Source organism: Parambassis ranga, chromosome 6, assembly GCF_900634625.1.
Source record: "Parambassis ranga chromosome 6, fParRan2.1, whole genome shotgun sequence".
Classification (NCBI taxonomy): domain Eukaryota; kingdom Metazoa; phylum Chordata; class Actinopteri; family Ambassidae; genus Parambassis; species Parambassis ranga.
In genome coordinates this window covers 4,300,851-4,319,454 of record NC_041027.1, presented here as the reverse complement: position 1 = coordinate 4,319,454, position 18,604 = coordinate 4,300,851, and the positions used below count along the sequence as shown (strand labels likewise).

Sequence of the window (18,604 nt, the reverse complement as noted above, 5' to 3'; positions counted from 1 at the left end):
GCCTCTGTGGGAATATTACCAGTGTAGGGTTGGATGTATGTCATGACACGTCTATGTATATGTGTTTGCTTTAGTACTTAACATAAATTTTGTTTTAATGCAGGAATTCCCACCCTCATGGCAGCCATTATAATCCTATCATGCAGCAGCCAGCCTTGTTAGCTGGTCACGTCACACTCCCATCTAACCAGACACTCAATGTGGGAGTGGCACATGTAATGAGGCAGCCATCAACCAATAACAACAACTCTTCCAAAAAGAACAAACAGCACCAGATGTCTGCCAGGTACTTGAAGAATTATGTTATACACTTCATGCAGGCAACTACCACATATGTGGTGTCTCCTCTGATTTTTTCCACGCTCACACCCATCTCTGTCTTTCTATTAGAAACGTGTCAACCTACGAGGTGTCATCCTCTCAAGTGGTGCTGTCACCGCAGCGCTCCAAACGGGTGAAGGAGAACACGCCCCCACGTTGCGCTGTGTTACAGAACGGCTCCGTCTCCAACTGCCCTCCCACGCAGGGCTGCGGAGGTGGAGGTTGGGGCCCAGGTGAGGCGGAGCAGGCTTCCAGCACCACCCGTGACCATCAGCACCAGCACCACGTCCCCAGACAGACCATCATCATCCCTGACACTCCCAGCCCTGCAGTCAGCATCATCACCATCAGCAGCGACACAGATGAGGAAGATGACCACAAACAAAACAACAGGTGCTTGTTACTGTGTTAATGTGTGCACAGTGGCTGCAGATGGAAGAATGGGCGTTTTGTGACACACTGTCAAATTAATTCATAGAGCTGTTTTTTTTTACTACCTTCTCTCTCTGTTTCCATTCCGTTTCCTCCAGCTCATCCTCCAAGCAGAGAAAGAATGTCATCAGCTGTGTGACGGTCCACGATTCACCCGAGTCTGATTGTTCCAGTAACAATAGCCCTTACACTGTGGAGTCCAGACCCCCCAACAACAACAGCTACGACACAAAGACCACCATCCTAGACAACTACAACAACGGCAACCCCCGCACCATCATCATCCCCCCTCTCAAAACACAGAACAGCGAGGTCCCGAATGACTGTGAGCGCCTGATGCCAGGTAAAGGGACTTGTAGCTACAGTGTTGTCAGTTGAACTAATCGGATTTCCAGTTAACTTTGTTAAATTTGTATTCTATAACTCTGCAGATGCAATGAATCATCAAAATTCAGCTTACAAGTTCAAATCCTCCAATGGTGTTGCGTCTGGCAATAATCATATACCAGGGGGTGTAACTGGAGGCGGGTCCTATCGACAGCAGCGCTCAGGGCCACACCCCCTCCAGCAGCAGCCTCTCAATCTCAGCCAGGTATGATGCTCATAGTGTGTATGAAACGTTAGATTGTTAGGTGCCATTGTTGCTTGCAATATAAGTTACTGATCTCTTCCCAAGTTAGGCTACCTACAAGGACTGATAGCGCTCTCATTTTGTATTTCTTGTATTATATCCTCATCCAGGCCCAGCAGCACATGGTAGCCGAGCGGAATGGAGGACATCGGCGCCAACAGGCCTACATCACCCCCAACATCGCCACTCAAGCCCCGTACTCTTTCCATCACAACAGCCCCTCTCATACAGGCAACGTTCACCCGCACCTGGCCGCCACACACCTGCCCAGCCAGCCCCACCTCTACACCTACACGGCCCCTGCTGCTCTGGGCTCCACCAGCACTGTGGCCCACCTGGTGGCGTCACAGGGCTCAGCACGCCATGCAGTCCAGCACGGAAGCTACCCCCCTAGCATCGTCCACCAGGTTCCAGTCAGCATGGGCCACCGTGTGCTCCCCTCGCCCACCCTGCACCACAGCCAGTACCAGGCCCAGTTTGCGCACCAGGCCTACATCAGCGCCTCACCCGCCTCCACTGTCTACACTGGATACCCGCTGAGCCCCACCAAGGTCAACCAGTACCCTTACCTCTAGAGAAGACACTGACTGACACTGGAGAGCCTGACCCAGCGCTGCTGCTGCTTCCCTCAACCCCACCTTCAGCCCCTTCATTATCCCGAACATCCTCTCCTCGACCTCAGACATAGACAGAGACGGAGGAACATGCAATCCTCATCAAACTGTCATGTATAACTTGAAGATAAAACGACAGAGAGAGAAAAAGAAAACAAATAAGATTTGCAGCGTCTCTAGAAGGGAAAGATGGGGGTTGAATTTCAGAGGGGTACAGTTCAAGAAGTTTTCTTTTGTTTGTTTTTTTGTTTTTTTTGCTTGAAAGAGCCAGTTTTGCTTTAATTATCTATTCTTTGCTTTACTTTATGAGAATAGTGACGTCTAGTTTTACAGGGAAGTTTTAAGCAGGCCTTTCGGGACAGTGACAGTTTCCTGGTTTGTTTTCTTTTATTTCCCCTCTCCTATTTGGGAAGTGACTGTTGAACAGGGGTTACTGACTGGAAGTTCGGAAATCCCAAGAGACTTTGGGAAGAGGTGAAATACGGAAACCTGCTGCTCTTCAAAGAAAAAAATTATTGATGGCCTTGAACTGTCTTAGTATTTCCAAATCATTCTTGGCGTGGGGAGGAAAGAAAGACAACTCCTCCCACTCCACCTTCTCCAGCAGAGGAGGCATCTGGAAATATAACCAACAGAAGACAACAAACTTTTTAGTGTATTTATAGATAATTTTTCTTTATGTTTCACCTTTATGACGATGATACTTCAGTTTTAGCTAGGTGTCTTAGATGGGCCCCGTTCTTAGAATGTAGCAGTCTGCACCTGTTTGTTTTATGTTTTTATTTTTCTTCCCTGATACCAATAGATTTATTTGTTCCCCTTTTTTCAATGTGATTGCACAAAGTGGTTATAATAACATAGGCATGTACAACGTGATTGTCTGTGTGTGCTACTGTCAGCCATGCGTGTGTAGTCCACCTCCTTTAAAACCCTCTTCAGTCTTTAGGTTTTGACCATTGTTCCCTCGTAGTGCCTTACAGATATAACGACACAGTTTACTTGGCTTGGATCCTGAAAGCCACAAGAGACTATAGCTATACTTAGAGAGACATGTTTCCCTGGTTTGACATCCTAATCAGGGCAGTTGTAGCTCTCTTCCAGGTGTAGGCTCATCCCTTGCTCTTTTTTGTTCTTAATGACAGCATACTATAGATGATGAAGATAAATGTCAGCGACAAATCTTCGCTGAGCTATTTTAGTATGTGTGCATGAGATAACTTGCCTGGGGTACTTACCAAAGTGATAGATAAATTCTTGTTACATTTGCTTTGGATAATAATGTAAATATGAAAATGTACAGTATAGCTGTAGCTGTAAACCTCTATCACCCAAAATGTGGCTTTAGTTTGTTTAATCACACAAAGGAATTATGCATCCCTGTGATTAGCTCAGTTTTCAGGAGTGAGTTAGAGCATAATGTTTAAGACACAATAATGGTCTTTTTTTTTAAGGTTAAAAGCTAGTCCGAGAGAAGGGCCTGACAGAAAGTGATTGTTGCCATGAGGGTGATTCTGTGAGGCTAGAGATAGCCAGGCTGCAGCAAAGAGACAAGAGCGTTGTTTGAGAGAGATACTGCGTAGGGGCACGAGTTATGGGGCTGGTTGAAAGCGTAGGGTCAGTTTAAGGAAGGGACCGTGGAGAGGAAGGGTGAAACTCTCTATCTTAAATGGGACTATAATGGTAGCAAGTTGGCAATGAGCAGGTTGATAGTAACACTGAGCCCAGGTGGGTGGAGGCACCACCTTTCCTGAATGCACACTTTTGAAAATTCTTTTTGTTGTCGCCGTTCGTTTGACGACTGTATGTTGACGTGTCGCTCTCGAGGTTTGGGTAGCATCTCAGAGCAACAAAAGAACAGAAGGGAAATGCCACAGCATACACCTGGAAGGGCACCTTGTGGATGGTCCGTTACCACTGTCCATTTGTCTTCGAACCAGGTACACCACAGACCATTGTCACGCTAGCCAGACGGGATACCTGAACACTTAGAAAACCAATAGGGCTGTCGCTTTGTGTGTTTGCTGCTTGATTTAACAGAGTTCACTTTCTTGTAGCCAATAATACAAAATAATCTCCCCTGTTTATTAGTCCTCCTGAACGTGGGCACATCAGAACTGCTAGTGAAAGCCCCCCCCCCCTTCCTTCATTGTATGCCATAGTACTTGCATTTGAAGTGATTTTTTTTAACATTATCTTGAACCTTTTTTTTGACATGGCTGTAGTACATGTTGTGTTTATTTTTTAGAGATTGTTGCAATAATTCTTGTGGATGTTTTATCAGAGAGTGTGTGTGTGTTTATTATATGTCAGGCTCATTTCTAATTTGTAACCTGGGGGTTGATGTACAGTATAGTTTAGTATTGCGTGGAGGTGGCTGCACCTGTGTAAAGTGTTGCAACACTGCTTGAAGTGTTGATAATAATCCACTGGGGCCCGTATATAGAGACACAGAGTATACTGGGCTTTTTAGGGTGCCACACCTAGGTTTGAAATCCAGCAGTCCAAGGAACATGATGACCCCCTCCCAACCCTTCTGCAGGGGTCTTTTCATCCTGGTACTTTCCTCTGAAAATCCCATCAGCTCCAGTGTGCAAGCCTTGGGCCCACTTACAGATGTGATTACATAGTATGTTGCTGGTTACATCATGTGTCTTTGTTCTGTTTGTTGATGTTTTTATTGTGTTTTTTGTATTTACTTTTTTTTTTTTTTCCTCTGGGTCATCGGGGCCTAAGCACACATGCATAAGGGAAATGATTTTCCATTGAAATCTTTTGGCTTCTCTGTTATGAGACAAACTACTGAAACATTCCACTGTTTGAGGGAATTTGGCATTACCCATGCTACACTGCTGTCCACCCCCTCTGCTTTTTTTGTCACACGGGAATAATGTTGTCACATTTTCTTTTTTTTTTTAAATTGTTGTCCCACCAAAGAATTTACCAGATCGACCATGCACAGCACAGCACAGCACAGCACAGTACAGTACAAGCAATCCTCCACACTGGCACTAGAGCAGACAGGCAATAACTTCTGGTCTCATCTTTAAATGCTTTACAAGTGTTTCATTTGAGGACATGCTGTTTTTAACCACCATTAAATACATATGTGTATTCACTGTACAAGTGCACAGGGAGGATGTCACAGCACAGCCATTTGTTTCTGGATATTCAATTAATGAGAAGAGCTGCAATCTGTTCTAAAGCTTTTTCCCCCTTATTATTCCTCACACTTGGCCCCTGTTTAGATTAAATCAATGATTATCTCTTCAAATTATTTTATAGCCAGTTTACTTTTTGTTTACGTTGTAGCTTTATTAGTGTGAATTTGTAAAAAAAAACACAAAAAAAACAAAAAACAATCACAATAGTGTGCTATGTTATAAGATGACCTGTAAAAATAAATTAATCGAAAATGTACCAACTATACCTTTAAGAACCATGGTCACCTGCAGAAAAATGAATGTAACACATGACCTGCAACATCCAAAATGGCTTTAGAATTTTCCTCAGTGGGTGACCATTCATTTTTACACCAATCGTGGCCATGCATGATGCAATAATAAAACACCTGATCTCCAGCAAAATGAGACTATAATAATGTAAAATGACCACTCTCCTCTCATTATTTTCTTAAAAAGGAAACATCCATTTACCCTGTAATGCACAGCATTGTGGAAAATAACTTCACGTGTATCATAACTTTGTCTGTCGTTCTGTTTCACATAACCAATGTTTTGTGTTTTATGAAAAAAAGGGGAATCAGAAATGTTAGAATTAATGTAGATTGAGTGACCTTACAATTACCAAAATGTGCTTAAGTAGGGCATAAAGATGTTTTGTGTCGCTGAGGTGAGTGTGACCTTCCCAGCTAGCAACTTTTATTGTAAAGTACTGCCTTCCAAATAACCAACAATACCTCCAAAGCTTTAAGGTGACATTTAAATTAGAGGAAAAAGTAAATAAGGCAGCATCTCTCTCTTTCTCTCTATGAAATACACTTCCAGTTTTGCTCATGCTGTTATCATGTGTACTCCTCATCCTGGAGCTTTGGAAAACACTGAGAAACATTCCTTAGAGCATGGCTACGTTAGTCTTCTTCGAACAAACTCCTCCAGTTTTGACTTGAAGCTTAGTAACTGAACAGATGAGCCAACAACATCCAAGGCCACACACTTATACTGATACTATAAAAAAATCATTTGGCAAAGCCGCAGCTGCTGCCCAAAGGAGTTGAGGACAGGAAGTTAGGTGAATAAATCATGTGCTGATGAACTTTCTGTCACCAGGAAATTCATATTCTAGTTACAAAAGCATTCTTAAAGCCCTTTTTGGATAAGAGTGTCTGTTTTTTTCTGGTTTTTTTTAACCTTTGTTAAGGGGATCTGCTCCTTCTGCTGGCTATTTTCTTGGGGGAATTCAGGGTGAGGTGGTCATGGTTTGATGCCATTACTTATGAATGCATGAATTTAAACATCAGACGATTCATCAGACGATTCTCCTCCAGCTTCAGTGTCTATTAATTTGTATAAAACAAATTTTAAAATATATGAATTGATTTCTACTGGCTGTGATAAACTGATATTGTATCTCTTCCCATTTATTTCCAGTAAAGTAAAGCAAAGAGTTATTTCTGTGGTGTTTGTAAGTGGAATCTGGACGTGGTTGACTAAAGCTACACTGAAAGCCAGATTGTCTTGTTTACACTGCATAAATGTGACTCTTAAGCTTGAAAACACTAGCATAGCTATATGTTTTCTAAAAGTTTGAAGCCTAAGAGTGCATCAAACCCTGACCCCCTTTCATGTCCATTGCTGTATGGTTTCTCAATGGTGTAAAATCTCATTCTTTGTCGATGAAGCTAACGTGTGCTGCAGTATTTCCTAGTATACTTCTCTGTTAATTGTCTTTTCTTATTTACTTTCTTCTTTTTTTGTTTTTGTTTATTGGGGTGTGATGTCTCATTATTTCAATATGTTGACGTAGCGTTCTATGTATACCCTGTTCCTTAGCCTAATATTATTAAGTATGTTATGAGAATGGATATTTTACTGGCTTTATAGAATGTTTAAATAAATATAATAATGACAATAAGAAAAAGGATAATGAAACCTCCTAACAAGTTGAGTACTTGCTACTAAGCGCTTGTGTTATACCATTATGATGTTGTGTGCTTCTCTTAATCATTTTCGTTGTAGAAAAATGGAGTGAATTTATATTAGGCTTTCGAAAAAACTAATGATAGCGTTGTAAATTTCACAGGAGGATTTTAACAGACAAACAGCTTCATCAAATAGAAGAATATAGTTATTTTAATCGTCCTCTTTACTAACTGTAGGGTGAGAAGGGGCTCGCGTTGTGGTGAACTATGTTATAGCTTGTTATTCACTGTTACTTTTGATCATTTTTTCGGTCTCCGAGGTGAATCGAGTTATTAATGAGAATTTGTATGCTCACATATGCATATTGTATATGTGTAGAAATGTAATCACACTTTGTCTTGGATTTACATTAAACTGTTAAGTCACGGCACCAGAGTCCTGTTCTTTGCTTGTTGTGTTGTGTTCATGCTTCATATTGATTGTGTGGGCGGCAGGCACAGACTATTAAGCAAATTTAAAACGTATGATTATTATTATAATATTTACCAATGCTTGAGCTCCAATTAAGTGTTCTCAGTGCAGCAATTACTGTATTTGTGTTGCTAAATAGATTAATTTCACCTAGTTGTTACAGATGATTACCTCCCTTAAAAAAGTGCTCAGTCAAAGTCAAAGGAAAAGTCAAAGGACTGAAGGAACAATCCTTCAATCCTTCACCTAAGGTTCCCACATCCTTAGTCTTCTTGTTACAGAAGATAGTGCTTAATGACCACCACGTGTTTGTTGTCATGCTGCAAAATGAGGATTGGACACAGCAGATGTGACTTATGCAACAGCATATCAAGTATTTTGACAAAAAAACAATAGCCAAGAAATGTATATTAATATATCAATAACTCTATATTTTATTATGGCAGAATGCAGTTTTATAAAGCACTTTATGATAATGTACGCTTTTCAAAGAGTTTAAAAACTGAAGTGCTGCAAAGTAGAATTTTTTTGCTTACTTTAAGCTGCATAAATGTAATATCTTAATCTTAAAATAGCTATTAACTACAGATAAATGTCAGGAATAATCCCCTCTGTATAGAATAGAGGTAAAGCAAAACTGAGCTTTTGAGAAAGTACATTTTTATATTCCAACACTGACAACACAAAAGAAGAATTTGGAAAACTTAAAGAAAAAAGTGGCATAATTAATTCATTCTGTACACTATATTGTCACCGGGTGGCGGTGTGCACCAATAGTTCACTTAAAAAAACTGGCAGTGACGTGATTCAGTTAATGCTGATCACATCCATTTGTTTTCAACCAGAAATCCTTGATATGCACAACTATTACATGCTACACAGTAGGCGGTTGTTAATTACAACTCAAATGATTTTACAAAAATGCATTAAACAGCACATAAACGAGCGTCGTTGGTGTCTGTATAGTAATACTGCAGTTTGAGAGGTTTCCAATGATGCATTGCACAATGTATGATTTACACAATCATTGACAAAACAGAGAAATAAAGGGCCAAATAATTTGAATTCTAATTTGCCAAAAAGGACTAATATTATAAGTAGATATATTCTTGATTAAGTACATCATCGCATGAGGCAACGTTGCCGTGGAAGCCGCAGACGCCAGTGGAGGAGGACCAACCTAATTTTTAAAAGCCTCCTCTGACGGATGAGAGCTTCAGCCAATGAGAGCGCGTCTTGCTAAATTAGAAACTAATCAGATGTGTCAGGGGGCGGGGCTAACCCAATCCTCAGGACAAGAGAAGGTAACACTTACCAAAAGAGTGTCAGATGAAAACCAGCTATCAGCTCGTCCACGCTGGAATAACTTCAAACGCAGGCAGGTGGTTGCATTACCATTTATGACACAGCTTCTTCCAGCGTTATATTTCATCCAAGGATATTTTCCCGTCACAAAGGAATCGATAGAGTTGCAGCTCCCTGTTTTTTGGGTAAGTCTGTGTGCGCAGCAATGAGCTGGCTGACAGAAACGGCAGGGAGGAAAAAATCGTTTTATCGGAGCCTTCAAAGCTAGCTATGTGGATTATTACCAAAGTAGCTAGCTTTACCATTGTAGCAGTTTTTCAGTGACACTCAAAACGTGGGATGTAACCTAATTTTGTCTAGCTTTATGAAGGGACACATGACCCTTAAGCTTGCTAGTAACGGGACGGGATGTAGGACAAGACACTGTGGAGAGAGAGCCAGTGAGAGAGCGGCTGGAAGCTAGCTGCACAGCCGGGAGATGAGGTCTGTGCTGGGTGTATGTGCAGCGGTCCTGTTTAGCGTTTAGGTCCACGCTGTATGCCTGTAGGTTAGGCTGTTTATCTGATGGGATAATAGTTTTGTGTTTTTTGATTAACGTTGCCTTATAATAACCTGGTTGGCCATAAGCACAAAACCTTTAAATATTCAGTTTTTTCCATGATATAATAAACATAAACCTTCCCAGCAAACACTGCATTTAAAGTTTCCTCTTTCTTCTTATGCAAGAAGAATCCTATTATGTGCTGTGTGCATTTCTGTGTGTTTAGATTTACACCATTATATTTGCTCTCTTAATGTATATTCTTCCTTTTATTAGGTTAAAATCCCAATAAAAGAAATACTAGAAATAAACATGCTACTTTATATTGTTCAAAATAAAGGTCTTGCTGTAGATGTACCCTTAAAAATATCAAATAATTTACACAGTGATTACGTTTGGTTTCTTAATAGCTTAGTGATTGAGTAAATTAATAAAAGTAAATGTGGTTTCTTTGTTCTGAGTGTCACACTGTTGCTCCTTTGTTTTCTGCAGCCTATCTTCACTGTGAGGACATGTTGTGGAAGGACCGGCTTTAAAATAAGGAAAACCCAACGCTAGCAGTCCAAAAATAACACAAACCTTGGTTATCTTTATGGACTGAATCTTCGTTTCTGGACTGGATGAAATGACTTGACCTTAGCCCCACTGGACCATGGCAGGTTTATTCTCCACTGTGGGTTTGGTGGTGATGCTCAAGGCTCTCATGCGTACCCATAGCCAGCGTGCAGTCCTTCTAGGTATAACAGTGTTGGTAACAGTGATCACAGCTGACTCACCTGTTGCAGGTAAGGGAACACCTTATACTGACTCACACAACATGATCCACTAATTTATACCTTGTGTTACATAACTGACAGATCAGTATACAGACGAGGAAGAACAGCACTAAGAAGTGATCTCAGCCTCAGAGTGCAGCTCTAGCTGATAAAAGCAAAGTCATTATTTAGTTAAAATAATGTTTAAAATTAAAACAGAAAAAGACAAAACCATGTTCAAAATGGTGAATATGATATAGTGTGAGAATAGTGCCCGGGTTAAATTTGCAGTGAAATGTATCAATCCCTCCAACCTGAGCGTAATCAAGATCTTTATCTTGATAGATTCCTTTCTTGTAATTGCTATCCTCCTGATCCTGAGGATAGGGTTGGAGAGAAATCAGAAGCCTTAGCTGTCCATGTGTTCTCTCCACCACTACTGGTGTACGATCACAAGGAATTATGTAAAACATTTTAACCCTATATTTTATCTATGTGCACTTTTTTCATTAATGCAAGACACAGTTACACAGGGCCTTTTAGGCAATCCTGCAACTGCAGTCTTTGTTTGTGGGCCACCAAGTAGTAGCACTTAAATGTTATGCTTGTTTCACAAGAGACTATTTTACCAGCAACCTTCCAATCATAGGCTTGCTTTCCTGTAAACTACTGTTGCCAACTTTTCTACTTGAAGCTTGTCATCCTTGAGGAAAAATAACTTGATATATATTTAGTAGTGAGCCTTGTGTTTTCTTTGGCTTTGTTGTGCATGCAGTGTGTAGTTTTTTGTTTACTTCTACATATATGTATTCATTTTTGATTTTCATGTGAGCAGTATCAGGGCTGCATGAGCTGGGATAGTTGCGATAGTTGTAATGAGGACACACATGTTGGAATCAGGATATCCACAAGAGGTGAAATAATTGAATTTCTACAGCACAGACTATTTAGTTAAACCTGTTTACAGTGATTAGAGAAAGAGAAAGGGTCTAAATGTGTCCGCTTGATGGGTGTTTTTCGCCAGAGCTTAATTTCATCGATAGTGACATTATCCCAGCAACACCCCTCCCCCCTACACATTGTCCAGCATGTTTTAATGGCAGCCAAAAACTCATGATATTAGGTGGTAATAGGATTATGTGGTAAAGGCAGGGGTGAAAACTGTCCAGGAAATCAGGATTTAGTGAGTGTTAAACTCACACTCATAGGATAACCTCCATTCACAGAGTTTAGGGGTTGTGCATTCATCTGTCCTTCTGTTCATTCATGCCTTGCCCTTGCACATGGCAGCTCAGGGCTGAAATTTCTTAAACTTTGGCACAAGTATTCTTTTGGACCCAAGGTTGAACTGTTTCTATTTTTCATGGGAAATAACTCGTGATCACATTGTAATCCAAGAGGCCAAAGGCCACCTACTCTTACATGTTCTCCAGTTGATAAAATTCCTTTTATAGTCATGTGATTCTGTGGACAGACATTTAATCTCCACCTCAGCTGGTTGGCAGAGACACATAACTTTTAGATGGTTATACTAGCTTCATTTAATAACAACTAATGTCAGCTAACCATTATGCCTTCTTGAGACTAAATACTGTTCAGCCATACTCCTTACATGTTTTTGAAGTATTGATGTTCCCCCCTGTTCCTGAAATGTTGTTTTTGCTCATCGTACTTAACTATCTCTGTTTACTAAGACTGAAGATGTTTATTCTTAAGCTACAGAAGGCCAAATATGCCTTGAGTGTAAAAACTCTACAGAGAAGTCTGTCTCTGTCTGTGTTTGCTTTGTGTTTCGAATGCTTGTTTACATCAAGATATTTTTGATATCAATGACAGTTGCACAACAAAGCCTGCAGAAGATCATGGCAAATTTACAGGAGATGTAGGATTACCACTTTCCTGTGGCACATCTCCCCCGTCTCTGGCTATTTAGCTAGTAATTAGGAAGCTGACTGTTGTCACATCCTGTATAAGTTGTTTATTTAGCCAGTGGCTCAGTGTGTGTAATAGATTTGTAAAAGAGATTTATCAGGACTGTGTCTCCCTTCACCAAAGCATGTTCATGGGTTTGATGGTGACACTAATCTAAGTGAAACACTTTAAAGAATATCTCATGGACAGTTCTCCTGGGGCTGACTGCAAACCAGTGCATCACATGAGGATGTATTTATCAGCTGCGGTTCGGGCAGACATCAGACCGCTACAGACTGTTGTAGATTAGCATGAATTTATGAAAGAACATTATTGCTGGATACGAATAATTTAGAAAAGCTAAAACTGGAGCATCAAATAGACTCATAAGTCAGTATTCTACACACAACTATTCTGTGCTCTGTGTTGTGATTGAAGCTGTAACTGAGTATAATTATTACGACTGCATCTGTCTTTGACGTACTGCAGCTTTAATGTGTATACTTTTAACTGGTAATCTTCAAAAGTACAAAAGATGCAAGATATCTTATCTGTTTTGTTAAAATATGTTCTTCCTCTTCTAAAGATTTTCCCTTTTACTCCCTTTCTCCCCTCCTTTACTCCACTTCCTGTCCACCGTGATAAACCCCTCCTTTTGGCTGCCTGTTGTGTAGATTGTCCAAAGCCACTTAATACTCAGTTGTCATACCTGTTGCTCAAGACACCATTGTCAAATTTGTGTGTGAGTTGGTTATTACATCTTTTGAGGCGCCCATCAAACTTAAGCATTACTATACACTCAACCAAGTTTCCATGGTCTGTGTCAACACTTAAATTACCGCAGCTTTTCTCCTCTAGACTTAAAAAGCATACTGCAGTTTCTAGGTCATATAGAGCATGGTGACTGTTGTATAATTGTTCCTCCAGACTCAACATCACACACTGATTTCCCCTTTACAGCTTAAAAAATTTCCCTTGAACTTTCGTGCTTCTGTTAGCTGTCTGCTCTGTGTTCTCCTCAGTTAAAGAAGTAGTCTAGATCCAAAGTGAAAAATATATGATATAAACTTTATTTAAAACAGTACAAGACCCTTGAAAATTTACCTCAATGATGTGTCTCTCTGCACCACAGTGGCTGGCAAGTTCAGCACAGCACGCTGCAGGCCAGCAAAGTCCTGTCTAATTACCAGTGCAGTTCATTTCCATGTGAAATTTGATCCTTGTGGGATGACAATATGGCCATTCATTATTCATTAGAGCTGGAAGCCAGTTGCAGATCAATGGGTAGAACTTATCAAAAGCCAAACACTGGGTACTTTTGCACTCACCAGGCCTGCAGCCCGACCAGAATGATCTGCTGGAAAGCAGCCAGTAGCAGACCCTCCCTGTCTACTGACTGGCCTGCATTATTTGGCTCTGCTGAGAGCAGTGGAAGTCAGTCTGCTGGTCAAGGGTGGCTCAATGATAGTACTGACACATATAAAAAAAACAGCTTTCAAATGTTAGTCTTCCTGTTGACAATCCAACCAAACCATTTCCATGTTTTCTGATATCACATTCACACTTTTATTTAATCAGCTATTCTACAGATGTCTGTAGTCTCAATTACGTAATTTTTTCCAGTTGCCCACTATTACGTGGATCATGCTTGTAGGTTGTGATGTGAAGGTACCAGAGTGGGGGCCTGTGGACTTACATCTGTTAGTGATTTTGTGGACCCTTTATGTGTTTTTTCCACTGTCATTTCAGCATCCTACAAGTACAAATATTGTTTTAGAACAACAACTTTATTTATTCTAGGACTGTAACACCTCACATATTTTTTTGTTTGTTTGTCTGTTAAATCTACTCAGATATTATTGTGTTACTTAAATATGAGTTTAGAACATTTTTATTTTTTCAGTTGCATGTTGGAGATTGCCCTGATCAAGTGCATAATATTTTAAGGCCCATTGGCTTCCTATATCATTTGGTGGTACCAAGTGTGATAGTTTACAAATGTGCTTGTGCTAGCTGATTTAAACATAATCTGACAATCTTGCACTGATCAAAGCTATCATTGCATTTTATCAGTTATAGCACACATTTTTATATATATATATATATATATATATATATATATATATTGCAGTCTCAACTCTAAAAATTTGGTTATCGTGCTGACACGGTCTGTATATCGACATTTATATTGACAACTCTGCAACCTATTATTTTATCTTATTGCAAATTGATTGCCCTAGCCTTGGTTAGAGTTCCTTGTGTTAAGGGGTTGTCAGTGTTAGGAGCTTAAAGTGTGCAATGCAAAGTTCATGATTTGACAGAAGGCAATATTGAGGCCATACTGCGATGAGCCCAATTCACTATGTGCTCTGATGAACTGCAGCTGATTATTTATATATTTCTCAGAACAGATGGTGCTGTTCAGCCCGGCCTCTTTTGAGCTTCTTCAGGCAAAATAATTTTGTTTTGGACCTTTCAGCATTACGGCAACTACTAACAGCACTCGTTTCTTCTATCCTGGCACAGATCTTTCCTTTAACACTTCATGACTTACTCTAAAACAGCTTGCTTCAAACTTTCAATATAGCTTAACCTAGCACAGCGGTGTTTGTTAACCCCGGACCTAAAGTCTGAGTGGCCAGTGCTGGGAGGTTTAAGACAAAATAGAAGAGGGTGCTGAGTGACACAGTCCTCTGGGCCTCTCTGGTTACAAGTCTTTGCCTTCCTGGCTTTAAATGAAAATCAGGACTTGGGAAAGTGCGTGAGTGCCTCTATCCTTGTCTTTGTGTCCAGGGGCTTTTCATAAAGATTGACACAATGGCACAGCACCATCCCACTCTACTCTATTGAAACTAATAAAAATTCTGGTGAGATGCCTGCCAGTCTGTTGTAGGCTTTTATGAAAATAACTTCTTAGGTTGCTACAGTAGCCCAACATGTTACAAATCCCAAGAGACTCAGTGAAAATATTGAGAAAAGTCAGCTGTGCCCTGTAGCTAACAGCACATTTAACTCCCTCACTCTGCCTCTGTAACATCTCTTCCTTTTTCTCAGCTGGACTCTCACGTGGGCCCCCTCCCCCTTATTCTGCTCACCCTTTTTCTTGTCTTAAAAGTGTTCCCCCAGGAGAGCAAAACAAGACTCACATGAATATTTGATGATATTTGAAGCACAAGCATGACCTTGGTCAGGTTTCCATTTCTTATTTCTTGACCAAATCACACCACATTAGTTCACAGTAGATGTTGGCAACTAAAAAAAAAGTTTTCCTACCTACTATTAAATCATGGGCAAGATTTGGAGTAGTATTCAAACCAGGTTTCCGTTTATAGCCCACCTTCTTTTTCAACTTTCTTTTTCGGTCTGTTCTTTAATCTTTTACTTTCACTGGCAGCAAACTAGTGGAGGTTCATAATAAATGCCCCCTTTATAAGCTTAGACTTTTTCTTTTTCTTTTGGGGGGTTGCTGGAGCTTTGGCACAGACTGTGATCTAATTGAACTCAACTGATAAAAACAATGGAATCTTTCCCATCTTAAAAGCTTCCCTGATAAACCAAATGTCAGCGCAGTCGTATCTTGATTGTTTGACTGCTCTCAGCGTACGCAGCTCCTGCCAACTGAAAAGAGCCAGTCACGCAAGGGGCTCAGCTAAAAACAGAACCATGTGTGGGGTTGTAGTTAGCTAGCATTAATACCAAAAAGACCCTTTTTTCTGTCTGTTCTTTTTTCAAATTACACAACCATTAAATTACTTTCTTTTTTTTGCAGTAAGAAGTCTGGCAAACATAGGAAATGATATCATTATAGGGCTCCGTAATTGGTATCTCAGGTTTCTTGACACACATGGGCGATGTGTGCCTGTGTTATTTTGCTTAGTGTGTGCATATGCAAGCACATGTATGTTGTTTCTTGGCTGATGTGTAGTGTTTGCCTGCATTTTAGTAACTTTATTCCAATACTTAGGGTATGATTGCAAATGTTCAATTCATAGTCTCAGCCCTTTGCGTTAAAGCAAGAAGAAATACACAAACAATGTCCCTACCAGCTCAATTGTAAAGTCTGTTAGTTCTCAAATACCTAATACCTAAGAGATGTTGATTCACTTATTTTTTTCTTTCTTGGTGTGGTTTAGTAAAGAAGACAAGGGGGATGTATCTTCTATGATTCAGTTAGAGACATAAGCAAGGAACTGTCTGCCGCCCGACAGGCATTATCAGGTTAACTTTTTTGTCTTGGGCTTTGTGGTAGTTATGAGAAGACAGCAAAAGCTGAATAAACATCTTCACTTACTTGCAAGAATGTTTGGTTTTGCTGTTGTAGTCTCTGCCTTTTTATATGTAAAGTAGAATTGTTGCACCATGTTATCCATTTTTTACACATGCTGCAAACTGTAGGGGTATCCTAAACAGTTGGACACAGTGAGTATATAAGTTGTAGTATTTAATAAAGGTTTGTTAAGAGTTGTGATGATTCAATATGATCCAAGATGTTGCAGAATTTATCCTCTAACCTCTGGTGCGGTTACAAATGCTTAAGTTATGTCTGCCTTTAGCACAGTCTCTCTGGCCTGTTCTGTCTCTTTCTCTTCCACTGTAAGGATTTTCTAAAGGAACATCAAATCAGCCACCAGCAATAATAATCCCTCTTGTCGGAGTCCTTTTTGCTTGATTGATGGCATTGATTCAGGGCTGGAACTGGATGTATAAAAGGAAGCAGAACAAACCATCCAACCCACAAGAAGGACATTATTTTTTGTCATCATCTGTTTAAGTATGGACAAATTAATCTTTGCTCCAGCATCTGACACAGATGGGATGTATTCATAAGTTTACAGCAGGAAAAAAGATGCTGTTCACTTTAAGCTGTAAGGTGGTAATTTATGGAGAATTCATGATACCCACTTAATATGTTTTTGACAATCAATTAATGAAAGGTAATACCATAAAATGTTTATAGCTACAGAGAAAACTCAACATAAAAATCAGGTTTGGACAAGGCAGCTATTGATGAGTGGAAATAAAATATCCCTTCTGTGGGATGTATAATGAAAAATGTTATTTTTGTTGCATAATATTAACCTATTGCTGATGAATAGGCTCAGTATTGTGTTTTATAAACAGATGCAAATTTTTACCACTTACAGTATGTTTAAACAAAACAGTCATGTATCATTTCATTTTTTAAATCAACTAATGGAATAAAACACAATCTTTCAGCAATTACTTTTGATTGGCAGCGATAAGAGATATTCATTATGAAAAAATAGTCACCTTTACCAGAAGAAGACTGTCTGGGTGGATGAGATTAGAAAAAGTGAAGAAACTGGGACACTCATTTATGAAGGCTGAGTGCTTGACATTTATGCACTTGTGACCTGATATTTGAAGGTGTCCATCTGCACGGGTTTCACAGACAGGTCTAACAATGAGTGACCATCCAAGTGTGACACACTCGTGTTTCAGTGAACAGGTGGTTGTGCTGCCTCGTTTCTTCTGGCCTTTGTCAGTTTTTGCCTACTGTAATGTCAGCCCCCTTCCTCAGGCTGATCTCACTTGCTCTGTGCCTGGCTGCTGTCTGTTGTACTGAGCTCTCACTGTCATTACCAAAGATTAGCCTTCAGGAATTAGGACTATGAATGCTTAATTATTAAGAATGTGCAATCAAGTATAATGATTCAACTTTAGCAAAGCACTTTTCATTTACATCTTTCAAATAATGTGTTATATTTTCTTATGAAAGCTTTTATTTGCTCTGTGTCCTGTCTGTTATCCTATTTCATCATTGGCTATGCCACCATTGTCATCATCACCACAATTATCAAATTTGTGATCAATCACCTGCCAATAATTGACCTTGCATAAACTATCTAGATGTGTTGTTGTGCATCCATGCTTGTTTAATTGTCCTACATGTCACTATAAATGTTTGTCACTGTGGGAGTGTGTTGAGATGAGGTGACATTTTGGGGTCATGTACAAGTGTGACCCCAAATATCAACATGCCCCACCAACTAACAAGGGCTCCTGTAATACCAGTTCATGCAGTATCTTTCTCTCAGTATCATTTCTTATCTTTTTCCGTTTTTTTAGTTTTCTAATGGTTAATAACAATATTGTGTGCATGTGTGCATCTGCCCAGCTATGTGCTACATCCTTCTGGGTTCAAACGTTTGGCACAGAGGATGGGTGGCAGAAAACACAGACCAGCCTTCAGGGAAGAACGTTTTGGCTTTCCCTTTCCACTAGAGTCTGTTATAGTAGCATGCAGACTTGATTAAGGTACCAGGGTAGGTTATAATTAAGTTGGGAGTTTTCTCCTAGGCCAGAGACTGTGTGCTTGTATGAAGTGATGCAGTAAATTGAAGATGATGCTCTAGAAATGTATTCTTTTTTTGATGATGCTTTTTATAAGTGATCTGTTCTGTGTGTTAAAAATAGTCCTCTCCCTCAGCTGATTCTGTGAATGTTTTCAAGGCTGCATGATTCTGCAGAGCCTCTGTAGACTACAAAGAGCAGCAGCCCTA

The 18,604-nt window shown here is 40.0% G+C and overlaps 2 protein-coding genes across 2 annotated transcripts in view; both read left to right on the top strand.

Moving 5' to 3' along the window:
- The window catches only part of hipk2 (homeodomain interacting protein kinase 2), a 63,219-nt gene extending 57,833 nt beyond the window's left edge, over positions 1 to 5,386 (top strand). Inside the window, exons 11-15 of the mRNA XM_028407623.1 lie at positions 104 to 286; positions 391 to 714; positions 852 to 1,096; positions 1,185 to 1,345; positions 1,495 to 5,386. Coding sequence (XP_028263424.1) covers positions 104 to 286; positions 391 to 714; positions 852 to 1,096; positions 1,185 to 1,345; positions 1,495 to 1,959 — 1,378 coding nt within the window. The 3' untranslated portion in view covers positions 1,960 to 5,386. The remainder of the gene's footprint in view (positions 1 to 103; positions 287 to 390; positions 715 to 851; positions 1,097 to 1,184; positions 1,346 to 1,494) is intronic.
- A 3,542-nt stretch (positions 5,387 to 8,928) lies between these two features.
- si:ch211-1e14.1 (UPF0606 protein KIAA1549) overlaps positions 8,929 to 18,604 on the top strand; it is a 30,874-nt gene continuing 21,198 nt past the window's right edge. Inside the window, exons 1-2 of the mRNA XM_028408795.1 lie at positions 8,929 to 9,058; positions 9,907 to 10,199. Coding sequence (XP_028264596.1) covers positions 10,067 to 10,199 — 133 coding nt within the window. The 5' untranslated portion in view covers positions 8,929 to 9,058; positions 9,907 to 10,066. The remainder of the gene's footprint in view (positions 9,059 to 9,906; positions 10,200 to 18,604) is intronic.